General features: G+C 42.3%; 1 protein-coding gene across 5 annotated transcripts in view; it reads left to right on the top strand.

The window, feature by feature from the left end:
- FARP1 (FERM, ARH/RhoGEF and pleckstrin domain protein 1) overlaps window positions 1–12,317 on the top strand; it is a 346,392-nt gene that overhangs the window by 245,138 nt on the left and 88,937 nt on the right. For 3 of the 5 annotated variants that reach the window (XM_054012427.1, XM_054012444.1, XM_054012436.1), the window contains exons 8-12: window positions 1,564–1,711; window positions 5,283–5,378; window positions 6,551–6,714; window positions 10,217–10,285; window positions 11,142–11,217. In XM_054012427.1, the coding sequence (XP_053868402.1) occupies window positions 1,564–1,711; window positions 5,283–5,378; window positions 6,551–6,714; window positions 10,217–10,285; window positions 11,142–11,217 (553 nt within the window). The remainder of the gene's footprint in view (window positions 1–1,563; window positions 1,712–5,282; window positions 5,379–6,550; window positions 6,715–10,216; window positions 10,286–11,141; window positions 11,218–12,317) is intronic. The other 2 variants (XM_054012453.1, XM_054012462.1) reach the window with 1 other exon arrangement.

Genomic DNA, 12,317 nt, shown 5'->3' on the forward strand with positions numbered 1-12,317 from the left:
TCAAGGTCATTGAAGATATCTTTCACTGCCAGAGATGGGTGACAAAAGGCTCAAAAGATAAATTTTGGAGGAAGCTTGTGAGCCAGGGGGGAATCAGAGAGGTTCTCTGAATAGAAATGGGAGGTTAGGTATCATATAACCTAGAGAAGAGATGAGTCTTAAAAGGGAGTTAAGAGACTGAGGATCAGTTAGGAGCAGAATGGCAGGAATTTCTGCTTCTAAGAACCATTCAAGACTCAAGCCATTGCATTTTGAACTAAGTGAAGTTTGGGGTTTATTGGTTGTGGTTTTTGTAAGAGCAGTTATGTTAATTGGGACTGTATGATTTAATATGAAGAATTTAACATTTATGGAGCCCAAAATGTATGTTCACTGCCCTCAATGTCTTTCATCTTACTCCTTTGCACATTTCCTTTATCCTACCCAATTATATAGTATACAATATTCATATAATCTTTTATTTTCATGAGCCCAGTAAGCCATATAATTTACTATTCTGTTGGAATAATGTATATAAAATTCTGTTAGAGTTAGTGGTTGAAGATGCACACAGTCAACCAGCAAAAATGCTTTGTGTACACGACTGTTTTTGTGTCCTCCCACATTATTATAATTTGGGAGCTAGAATTCTTCATTGAAAGAGCATCTATATGTGTTCTTTTAAGGTGGTATGCCCATGGTAGGGCACCTCTTAGTTCATCAGCAGGGAACATCTGATTAAAATGAGACCATTTTAACTGTAATATATTCTTTTATTTTAGAAAATATAGCAATCCTATAATTGCTAAAACACGGATGCCCAGAACTCTGCTTCCCTGCTTAATTGTATTTTAGGTGAAAACTGGTCACAGTCCAATATCTCTATGCTTCTAAGGGAGGTTCTTTCATGTTCTAGCTCTACAGTGCAGACTTCTGCCAGCATACCTTTGTCAGTTAAGGGTATGAATAGCTGACCCACATAGCTTTGCCAGCAGAAGTCCCTAGCGTAGAGGCAGCTATACCGGCAAAGCTGTGCTTTTACTAGTATAGCTTGTTTCATTCAGGAGGAGTGGTTTCACTATAACAGTACAAAGCACACCGCTAGGAATGCTTTGCTGTCGTAGTATACCGGTATAGCTACATGGGTAAGGAGCTCCTAGTGGAGACATGGGCTCTGTTTGAGATAGACATTTTGTTTGTAAGTGACTGATTTTGGGTATCTCAATATTTGAATGTCTAACTGGAGACACCATAAATAGGCCTGATTTTCAGAAGATGGATGCTCAACACTTTTGAAAAGATCAGGCTTCCTTGAGGTACTGCAAGTTGGGCCCCAAAAATTGAGGCATCCAAAATCACTATTTGCTTTTAAAAAATCTTGGTCTTTGAGAACAGAGCTATTGTTCTTTCTAGCTGCTGAGATTGGGTGACTTGGAATGGCCATATGGATATTGTCTAATTAACGAGAACCAGTTTCCATGATGAAATGTCTTTTTGCTCCTTAAAGAAGTAATTTGATTCCAATTTAATAGATGTGGAGAATTCAAGTCTCTTGGCTTTTCTTTTTCATTTTTGTTTTTAAAGTGGACAGACACCAGCAGAATCAGATTTCCAACTACTAGAGATTGCTCGTCGGTTGGAGATGTATGGAATCCGGTTGCATCCAGCAAAGGACAGGGAAGGGACGAAGATCAACCTGGCAGTTGCCAACACAGGCATTCTAGTTTTTCAGGTTAGAGCTGCTCTGATCATGGCTTTAATCTTTAAAACAGACTGTTCTTTTAACAAAAGCAATTATTATACCAGTGGTGCATCCTCTGTGTGAAATGTGTCTAGAGGAGTTTGGTTTACAGCCACCCTCAGGGGAGATTAAGGGTAGCAGGCACCCAGAGCCACCAAAATTTCAGGATGCTCCCAGAGTCACTTGCAATGTTGGCCTTAGACCTATGTAACTGCAGAAGGTCCCACACTTCCAGGGTCCCCTTACTACCTGCACACACCTAACCTAGCAGCTAGATCTCCACCCCGTTTTCCAACCCATCGCCCTGTCTGTTTCCAGCACCAGCTATTGAAGAGACTGACTTCCCTAACTACCCTCCTTTGATCCATGATCAGAAAGCTACATGTTGGCTACAACTCCTCACTACCCTGATGCATGTTGGAGGTGGGTCACCTGAGGCCACAGGGCATCATAAATAAGGTTAAGATTTGGTTATGGGCATTTTTAGTAAAAGTCTTGGCCAGGTCACGGGCAGTAAACAAAAATTCATGGCCCATGACCTGTCCATGACTTTTACTATAAATGCCCCTGACTAAATCTTAGCTTCCCTGGGGGGCTGACAGCTGGCCCCAGCTCCGGCAGTGGATGCTGCCAAGCAGCGGCTGGTGCAGCTGTCCCCGGGGCCACCCCCGCAGCGGCCAGTGTGGCCGGCCCCAGGAGCAGCTGTTGTGGTGGCCCTGGGGTCAGCCACACCTGCAGCTCAAGTTGCAGACATCCCGGAGGTCCCAGAAAGTCATGGAATCCATGACTTCTGTGACAGACTCACAGCCTTAATCATAAACAGGGAAGGAGGGTCTCAGGCAGGCATGAAGTAGCAGGTATCGGGAGTAGTGAGTATGTGGAGGTGGGGAAGTGGGAGTTAGGAGGTGTGGGGAGGGGGTCAGGAAGAGGTGGGAGAGAACTAGATGGGAGCTCTCCAGAGTTCCTTGTATGGGCTTTGCAAAATCTAGGGCAATCCCTAGTTGCTTCTCCCAGCCAGGGCCTTGCAGCAATCTCTTCATTCTACCTTGGCCCAGTCCAGCAAGTCTCTTCCTCCTGTGTCCTTCCCCCCACAGCTTCATAGGCCTACTTGACAAGCTGACATTTTGGCCCAAAACATCTGACTCTGTCTCTGCATCAAAATTGAGGGTTAAAAAATTGAGTAAAATATGTTTTAAAACTTGGGTTACTGCAATTATTAAAATAACTATTCCCTTTAAAACCAAAACAAAAACCTCAATTTTTGAAAAAAACTCAAGTTTCAAACCTTTTTTTCAAAATAAGAATATCCATCTTTTAGACCTGTTAAAAAAAAAAAAAAGAATCTCTGAACCAGCAGTTCCAATGGGGCTACTTTAATAAAAAACAAATCCCACCAAAAAACCGCACAAGTGTCCAAATAGAAAATATCAGTAAACTCACAACTTGATCACTTGATCAACAATTGAAGGAATGCCTAAGAACAGTGACTCTCAACCTTTCCAGACTACTGTACCTCTTTCAGGAGTCTCAGTTGTCTTGCATACCCCCAAGTTCCACCTCACTTAAAACTACTTGCTTACAAAATCAGACATAAAAATACAGAAGTGTCACAGCACACTATTACTGGAAAATTTCTTACTTTCTCATTTTTACCATATAATTATAAATCAATTGAAATATAAATATTGTACTTACATATCAGGGTATAGTATATAAAACAGTGTAAACAAGACGTTGTCTATATGAAATTTTAGTTTGTACTGACTTCACTAGTGCTTTTTACGTATCCTGTAAAACTAGGCAAATATCTAGATGAGTTGATGTGCCCCCTGGAAGACCTCTGTGTACCCCCAGGAGTATGCATACTCCTGGTTGAGAACCACTGCCTAAGAACATTGAAAGCTGCTAAAAAAGAACATAGACTAAGTAGTTACAAATGTGAGGAGCCACGCCCACTATATGCAAATTTTCCTTAGCCTTGTTTTAAAGCGGTCGGAACCATTACAAATTAAGGCCCTAATCCTTCAGCTAGATGTCTGTGGGAGGATCCCTTCACCCCAGGAAAACTTCACTCACTTCACAGGGTCTCTGCGGGTGTAGGAGTCCATCTAAGCCGATCCAGTTAAAAGTTCTGGGGGCATGGGCCTGATCCTGGAAAGACATTGAGCACAACTCCCATTGACTGTAGCACTTACTAATGATCTTGTGTATGACCTCAGTGGGACTCCTCATGATAGGAAGCACTACACTCAATATTGAGCACTTGCAGGATCAATCCCTAAGGCTCTGAATCGTGCAAAAGAATCTTTCTGTGCAGACTCTTACCCATTGCAGTCAACCCAGACCCACTGTAGTTCATTAGACTCCTTGGCACAAGAGTTCATGCAGGTAAGTTCCCTTTGCAGGACTGGCCCTAAATTTCTCCTTTATTGATGTTGTAGGTGAGCAAAATAAACTATAATGATTTTAAAATAAAAAAGGGAAAATAAAGGTTAATTCACAAATCACATAAATGCTGACTGCAAATGTTTATTTTTACTAAAAAAATTTTAGAACCCATCTGCTGTGCTATTGAATTTCCTAGCGGAGATGATTATGACATAAATATAACTTTCTTAGACAGCAGGCTGAGCTAACAAACATCATCACGGTGTCAGTGCTTGTATATTTGTCTGATGTGGAAGCTACAAAGCAACATAGTTCTGTACATTTAGGAATCTAGTAGAAGCTGCTTTTATAACTATAAGAAACTCCTAAACAGGTTTATAAGGAATTTTTATTACTAAGTTGAAATAGTTAATACTTTAAATCTTCCTCTAATTTTAGCATACATTAATTAGAAAACAACGTTCTGCTCAAATGGTGCAATCTGATTGTGAACATACACAAAGCCTTTCGTTGCATGTCTCATAACTCCTGACATATGGCTCCTGAGCACGGTTAAAAGGCATTTTTTGGCTCATCAAATAAACACTGTCAAGTAATTTATATATTTTCCTTTTACTTCTATGACTATATGTTAACGATTAATACTGCCACTGCTTACTTCTGCATTTTTTTTTTCCAGAAAGAAGAGATATTTAAAGGGATGCTGATTTTACTGATCAGATAAAAATAGAGTTTGGAAGTTTCTGTAGTGTGTGAGGAATGGAGTAGTTTTTAAAATTCTCTGATAACTCACAGTAAAACATTTAATAAGATTGTACTGTAACATCATCTGGGCAGACTGGGCCGACCTGGGGACACTGATCCTCACGGGGTATGTAGGCACTACTGCAATATAAGGCACCCAATCCTGTAATCGTTTACACATGTTCTTAACTTTAAGTACTTGGGTTCAGTGGAATTACTCATGTTCTTAAATTGGGAATATGTGTTAGTGTTTATAGGATTGGAGCCTAAACAATTCGTAATAGCACCATTACAAGCCAATACATTTTAAACAGTGATTATGCAAAAGTACTTTTGATAGCTGTCAAATTTGCCTTACAGATACATGCTTGGAATACTTAAACTCGTCCTTTAATCTATAACATGACTTCACTTGGCTTGTCATCTTTAGGGTCACACCAAGATCAATGCCTTCAACTGGGCTAAGGTTCGAAAGCTGAGCTTCAAGAGGAAGCGTTTTCTTATCAAGCTACGGCCTGATGTGAATGTAAGTCCTTGATATTCTTCAAAGAAATTTGAGGAGAGGTTCTCTGGTAAATTCCTAGAAGCAGATAAAATAGATGTTTGAGTTGCCTGGGTTGTAATCAATGGGATTTTTTTTAATTGGTCATTTACACTTATTTCTGGGGCTAGTGCTTTGATAACGTTTTCTCTCGTGTCCGTCTTAAAATTGACATCCACGTTGGGCAGACTCAGCAGAGAAGCTAAGAACTGAACATCCATGAAAGATATCAAGTATTTCCATGGCTGTGGCTCCATGTACTAAAATATTTGTCTCAATGCCATGCTGAGTAGGTGAGGCTTCCTGTTAAAGCTGGTGAACTCAGTGTAGTGCACACTCTTAATAATTAACCTCAGATTGATGAGTTAGTGATATTTAACTATGGGAATATGCACCTCTGCTGTGGTGTGCAGTTGTGATCTTCAGTTTCCTAAGATGGAGTGCTTTTGCCGTGGTACTGGGAATGGTCAGCAGATCCCCATTCCCAAGCTATAATTCTGACCGATGGGACTCTTAGTTCTGAGATATAGCCTGTTGCTTGTATTGTAATAATGCACAATACAAATGTTCTGAGGCTGGTATCAAATCAAATGAAAAGATTTAAAGCAGGAGTAGGGAAGCAGAAATGAGTAAATGCTTCTCAGGAAAGGGAAAGGGCGCGTTAAACTAGTTGAAGGGCTTCCCACAAGACATTCCTTTTAAAATGACAGTTCAGAAAAGTTACTGCAGTTTATACATGTATGTCTTACTCCAGCACTGTGCTTCAAAGAAATATGGATGCTGCTGCCATTCAGCAAAATCCATTGGTTCTTTCCTGGCTGGATGGTAAAGTGTCAGTGGCTGGAGATATAAACTAGAATGAGGAGAAGATACAGGTTATTCTGATTTAGTATATTGCATTCTTAAAATAATTTGAGGAGCCTTGTAATAGGTCTGTTACATGAGACAACGGGAAAAATTCTGGGGAATTGCTCTTTGTTAGTCCTGCTAAGAGTATGTAGGAGGTTCTTGGGATGAATGGGAGGGCTCCTTGGGTCAGGAGGCCGGTGAGTCAGGAGAGAGAATTTGTAGCATAGCATCAGTGTATCGATGTATATGTCCAGTGCGTTGCTCTCTCATTTGCTCACTCATGTAAATAATGCTATTATATCTTTTAGAATTCATTCCAGGACACCTTGGAATTCCTGATGGCCAGTCGGGATTTTTGCAAGTCTTTCTGGAAGATCTGTGTAGAACACCATGCCTTTTTCAGACTCTTTGAGGAGCCCAAACCAAAGCCTAAACCTGTTCTTTTTACTAGAGGTTCATCATTTAGGTTCAGGTAAGACCTATTTTCCCCTTTCTGTCTCATGCTGTTGTTTCTCTCCCCCATTGAAATCACATTGTCCTTATTTTAATCCTAGATCTTTAATGTTTTTCTCTTGGGTGTTGCAAACTGCTGCTTTATGATTGCTAACCCACCTGTTCAACCAGAGTAATGCATGGGAAACTGGAATAAAAGCCTAAATTCCCCTTACAGTAGCTGATGGAAAGTTGCTACTAAAGGGCTAAATTCCCTGTAAGCTGTGCTGCCACACGGCAGCCTATTTAGCACCGCACAGGCGCTCAGGGAGCCCACCCTGCCATGGCCAGGAAAGGGGCACACCATAGGCGTCAACTTCCCCTCTAGCCAGGGAATGCTGGACCGGTCCCAGACTCCGTCCCCACTCCATCCCTTCCCCCAAGTCCCCGCCTCTTCCCGCCCCCATCCTGCCTCTTCCCCGTTCCTCTCCCCCCCCGCCCCCAGGAGCTTCCTACATGTCACAAAATAGCTGTTCGCGGCGTGTGGGAGGTGCTGGGAGGGAGGGGGAAGAGTAAGTCAGAGGGGCTGCCGGCAAGTGAGAAGCACTGGGGGTGGGGGAAGCTTGGCTGCTAGCACCTGCTAATTTTTCTCTGTGTGTGCTCCAGCCCTGGAGCACCCACAGAGTCAGCACCTATGAGGGCCCCCCTTCCCCGGCCCCAACTGAGCCCCGGACCTGCTGCAGCTGGGGGGGGGGGTGGCCAGAACCCAGCCCGTACCTGCCACGGCTGGGGCACTCCTCCCCTCCCCTGACCCCAACTCAGCCCCAGCCTGAACCTGCCGTGGACGGGGGAACGGCACCTATCCCACGACCCCAGCCCCAGAGCTGCCACGGCGGGGAGAAGCGCCTCTTCACCCAGCCCAGTTGCTGTGTGGAGAGAGAGCTGTGGGGGAGCCCTCTCTCTCCCTGCCATAGCCCCAGAGCACCCTTCTGAACCCCTCATCCCTGGCCCCACCCCAGAGCCTGCACCCCCAGCCAGATCCCTCACCCCCCCCCACACCCCAATCCTCTGTCCCAGCCCTGAACTCCTCATCCTTGGCCCCACCCCAGAGCCCGCACCCTCTGCCCCAGCCCTGAGCCCCCTCCCACACTCCAAACCCCTCAGCCCCACCCCCACCACATGAATTTTGTTATGTGCACCAATACGAAGGTGTTGTGTCACAAATCACCTCCATATTGGTGCACATAATAAAATTCATTCCGCACATTTGTGGGAAAAATTAGAGCAGGGGTTCTCAAACGGGATCGGGACCTCTCAGAGGGTCGCGAGGTTATTACGTGGGGGGTCACGAGCTATCAGCCTCCACCCAAAACCCCGCTTTGCCTCCAGCATTTATAATGGTGTTAAATATATTTAAAAGTTTTTTTTAATGTATTGGGGGGGTCACATTCAGAGGCTTTCTATGTGAAAGGGGTCACCAGTACAAAAGTTTGAGAACCACTGAATTAGAGGGAACACTGCTAAAAGAGTATGGTGAAAAGAAGCCAGTAGTCTCCATTGCACTTGCTCCACCCCAACCCAACCCCCACAATCCATCTATGCACCAAACAGGCCCACTAGTCTCACCTCCTGTGATTTGTCAACAGATGATCCCTTCGTGCTCCCAGGGAGAGAGTTCTGCTCTGTAGATCACGAGAGGAGTAGATTTTCCTTGCCTGGCCTCCCTACAGTCTGACAAATGCACCCCTATGCTGTTTAAATCCAGTGTTTCCTCTGCATTCTGGACCCTTCATGCCTATAAGGGGGCTAACAGAGACAGGAATTCACCCTCAGGCCAGGTCTACACGTAAAACTTTGCTGGTGTAGTAATTTTTTAAAAATAATTTTTATACCAGCAAACCCCTCGCATAAATGTAGCTATTCCAGTGTAAAGTCCTTTTACCAGTATAGCTTATTTCATTCAGGGAACTGGTATAAGGTATACTGGCAAAAAACTCTTTTTTGTAGGTATAAGCTGCATGTACACTAGGAGGGTTTACTAGTATAGCTATACATCTGTATAGCTGTACTGGCAAACCTTTTTTAGTGCCCTCGAGGCCTCGGTATACAAAAATGCTGATATGTCACTGCTGCTTATGTACACTGCTGGATGGACTCTTTGCAGCATCTCCCATGTAATGCCGTTTGACTCCTATCGGGCCTGATTTGCCACTAACTGCATCTTGTTAGGTCATTTACACCTTTGCAAAGCAAATTCAAAATGCTACCAAATCAGAGACACCAGTTGACTCATAGAGGTATGTAGTCATGTTGATATGTCCTCTCCTGCCTCTTCCAACTTTCTTTTCTGGATCTGAAAAATAAAGTAGGTGACATGGAAGGACCTGGAGGTCTTCGTGGGGGAGACAGAAACTGCAGTCTAAATTGTTGGATTTAATTACTGCCAGAGTAAATGAAAAAATTGTAGACATTCTTAACATACTTGATTAAACATGCACATAGTTTGGAGTGGAGCCGTATGCTGTTTTCATGTCTCTCACTGTGATCTCTGCTGAGTTCATTCTAGGAGAAGTATTGATCTTCATTGTTGCAATAGGCCTTGCTATAGTTTGTCCAATTGACAGGTCTTAACAGGTATGGAGATTTTTTGTTCCTCACTGGACATTCTCCAGGGTGTAGGATATGCATTTCTAACTGAGTGCAAATGCTATTGCTTTCTTTTTCTTCTCGTATTCATATCCATACACCATATAAATAATTGGCAGTGGCTCCTTTTTCATGGAATATAAGAGCAAGGTTTGAGATCCATCTAAGGCTGAATCGGCAGAAAATGTTTATACCTATAGTTAAATGTCTTTAAGGTCAACAATTTAATCCTGAAATGTATTTCCACTATTCTCCATTCAGTACCAATGTTTATTGACACCAGTTAATAGAGATAAGACTGAAATTTAACTTGCAGAAATTATTCAGATACATATTTTCATAAGAGGAGAGTTGAAATCTCTCTTTCTTGCCTTTATCTTTGGTGACTTCCCAGTAACATGATTCAGCATAAAGGGGCACAGTTGAATTTAGACAGTGGTAAAATGGTCTGTATTTTATCTGTCTAAAAGTATTTTCCTGGCAAAAAATGCAAGTGACATTTTATCCATGTATGTACAATGAGATCCATTGCATTCTTATTGTGAAATGTGAGTTAATGCTTCTAGTAGAAATAGTTGTGTATGTGGTTTACTATGAGTTCATAGGCTACAGTATCTAAAACTGCACTCTGGCATGCCTGGCTTCTTAGGTTCACCCCCAAGGTTGGTAGGTGGGTGATTGAATGCGAATATGGACTGCATGAAGCGGCTTATCACTGACTATATGGTTAAATCAAACTCCCGGCAGACCAATGTGCATTTATGATGCAAAAGATGGTACATCACTTTATGCCATGGAAATGAAAAGTTACATAATAAATCTGCTTTCATTATTTGTATTGAACGTTAACAAATGTAATACCTTAGATTGGTGGCTTAAGTGTGGTTTTGTTACAGTGGCCGGACTCAGAAGCAGGTTCTTGACTATGTTAAAGAAGGAGGACACAAGAAAGTGCAGTTTGAAAGGTGAGAGAGAGATTACTGAGCTGGTCTTATTTTTTTAATGCTCTTGAATTTGGGACCATTAGTGCTTATCAGTTAATTATACTGCTGGGCCCTGACTCTGGCCTACGCAAAGTCCCCTTTATGTTGCTTCAGCAAACCGTCACTGGCATAATGGCCCCTGGGATTGGTTACCATCAGGCATAAGTTAGAGCAACCCTGAGGTTTCTCTAAATTAAACTAGGGGCCAAACCAGCCTCCAGCCAGCCCTGTGAAACTTGATCAAATTGCTGCAGTTGCTATGAGCTTGTAACTCAATTAATAGGCTGGATACTTTTCAGCATTGAATATCCCACTGGCAGATAACTTCCCCTCAGACTCATTGAATATCAGACCCTTTAGTGTGGGATGTGATTAATCTGCATAAATAGAAAAGGATTTGATTTTTTTAATAATAATGTACTCCCGAAGATTAGGGGGATAAGTAACATAAATTGGCACAACTAACCAGTGGTTGTTAATTGAAAGCTGTCAGGGGAAGGCTTCTAACTTGGTAGTGCCAATTCTCTTTGAATTATTCTGAGTCATGGTGAGTTTAAAGTCACTGCTGAAATGTACAATGAACCTGGCAACAGTTTGTGTTATGACTCATGTTCCGGCAATGGAAGATTTCTGCTTCAGTGCCCTACATTCTCTTTTATGGTGTTTATATAAAACATTCTCTATTTAAATTTTACAAAAAGAAAGAATGTGAATCCGTTTCAAGACAAACATTTATAAAGCTGCCGTTTGGTGCTTTTGTTTCTTAAGGAAGTGACTGCTGCTGATTATTTATGAAAAAAATTATATGGCTTTAACTTCTTAATGTGATTTCTCTCAGGAAACACAGCAAGATTCGTTCCATCAGGAGTCTGACTACACAACCTTCAGAACAGCATTCAGAGGTGCCAAAACAAGTCAGTAATGTTGATGAAACCCAATATGATTTGCTTTAAGCATTTCCAGTTGAATCACTATTTAGGGGAGTATAATTTAAAACTACATGGGCATTCTTTTTCTTATATCTAACCTACTTTAAAGATTCAAATACCTTGATACAGTGATTCCAAATCACTGGTAGGTCTATCCATTCTAATACTTCAGGATTTTGTAACTCGGGATCTGTAATTCCCACTCCCTATCATGGCTGGTCCATTGTGTGCGTCTACTGCCCATTTGCCATTCAGTTCTGAGCACATTAACGTACAATACAGCAAGACTAAAGGTCTACAGAGCATGGGTTTAGAGCAGCCTTATCCCCACGGTGGCTTAAAATGCACAATAACGATGAGAAGGCGCAAGTAGTAGGGACTACCTGGCACAGTCGAGCTCTCAGCCTGGTGAACTGATACAGTTGCCAAAAAAGTGAGGAACCCTTGTCAGGTTCCGAGATTTCTGCTCGTGGTTGCCCCGAGTGAAAGAATGAGTTTTTTCCAGAGGTCAGTGATAGTGGAATTTCATTTGTCCTTGACAAGAAGTTCTGTTGTGTTGACCTGAGAGGAATTTCAGTTAAGAATTCTTACATTATTATCTTTGGTAGATCACAAGCATTAGTTCTGTTTCTATTAACTGTGAATGGCTGCTGTTCAAAGCAGAAGTGGCAGGTGCAAGTTGCCTGGTTAATATATTTAAAGTGGCCCGCAAACTTCTACCTGCACAACCTTTGGCTTGCCTTAGTAATTTGTGTTGGTTACCTATAGAATCATACCATCATTGCAAACTGTTCTAGTGAACTCAGGGAAGGTACAATGTGTAGTCCATTCAAAAGATAGCTTAATATTTTTAACACCAGATTAGACAGAGGGAGCAAAGCACTGGATGTGTACTGGCATGCTTGTGTGGAATGAAGACAGTCCTTTGACTAGTGGTAGGGACTCCACCGGTTGAATGTGGGGTTGCCCATGAATCTACTCTGGAAGTTTTGTTCTTGTATGCAATTGGGCTGCACTGAATTTACCATTTTTGATATTCATCTCCTTTGCCAGTCTAGCTTCTTTTAAGTAGTGCAGGCATGTTG

This window comes from Malaclemys terrapin, chromosome 1 (assembly GCF_027887155.1).
Source record: "Malaclemys terrapin pileata isolate rMalTer1 chromosome 1, rMalTer1.hap1, whole genome shotgun sequence".
Lineage (NCBI taxonomy): Eukaryota > Metazoa > Chordata > Testudines > Emydidae > Malaclemys > Malaclemys terrapin.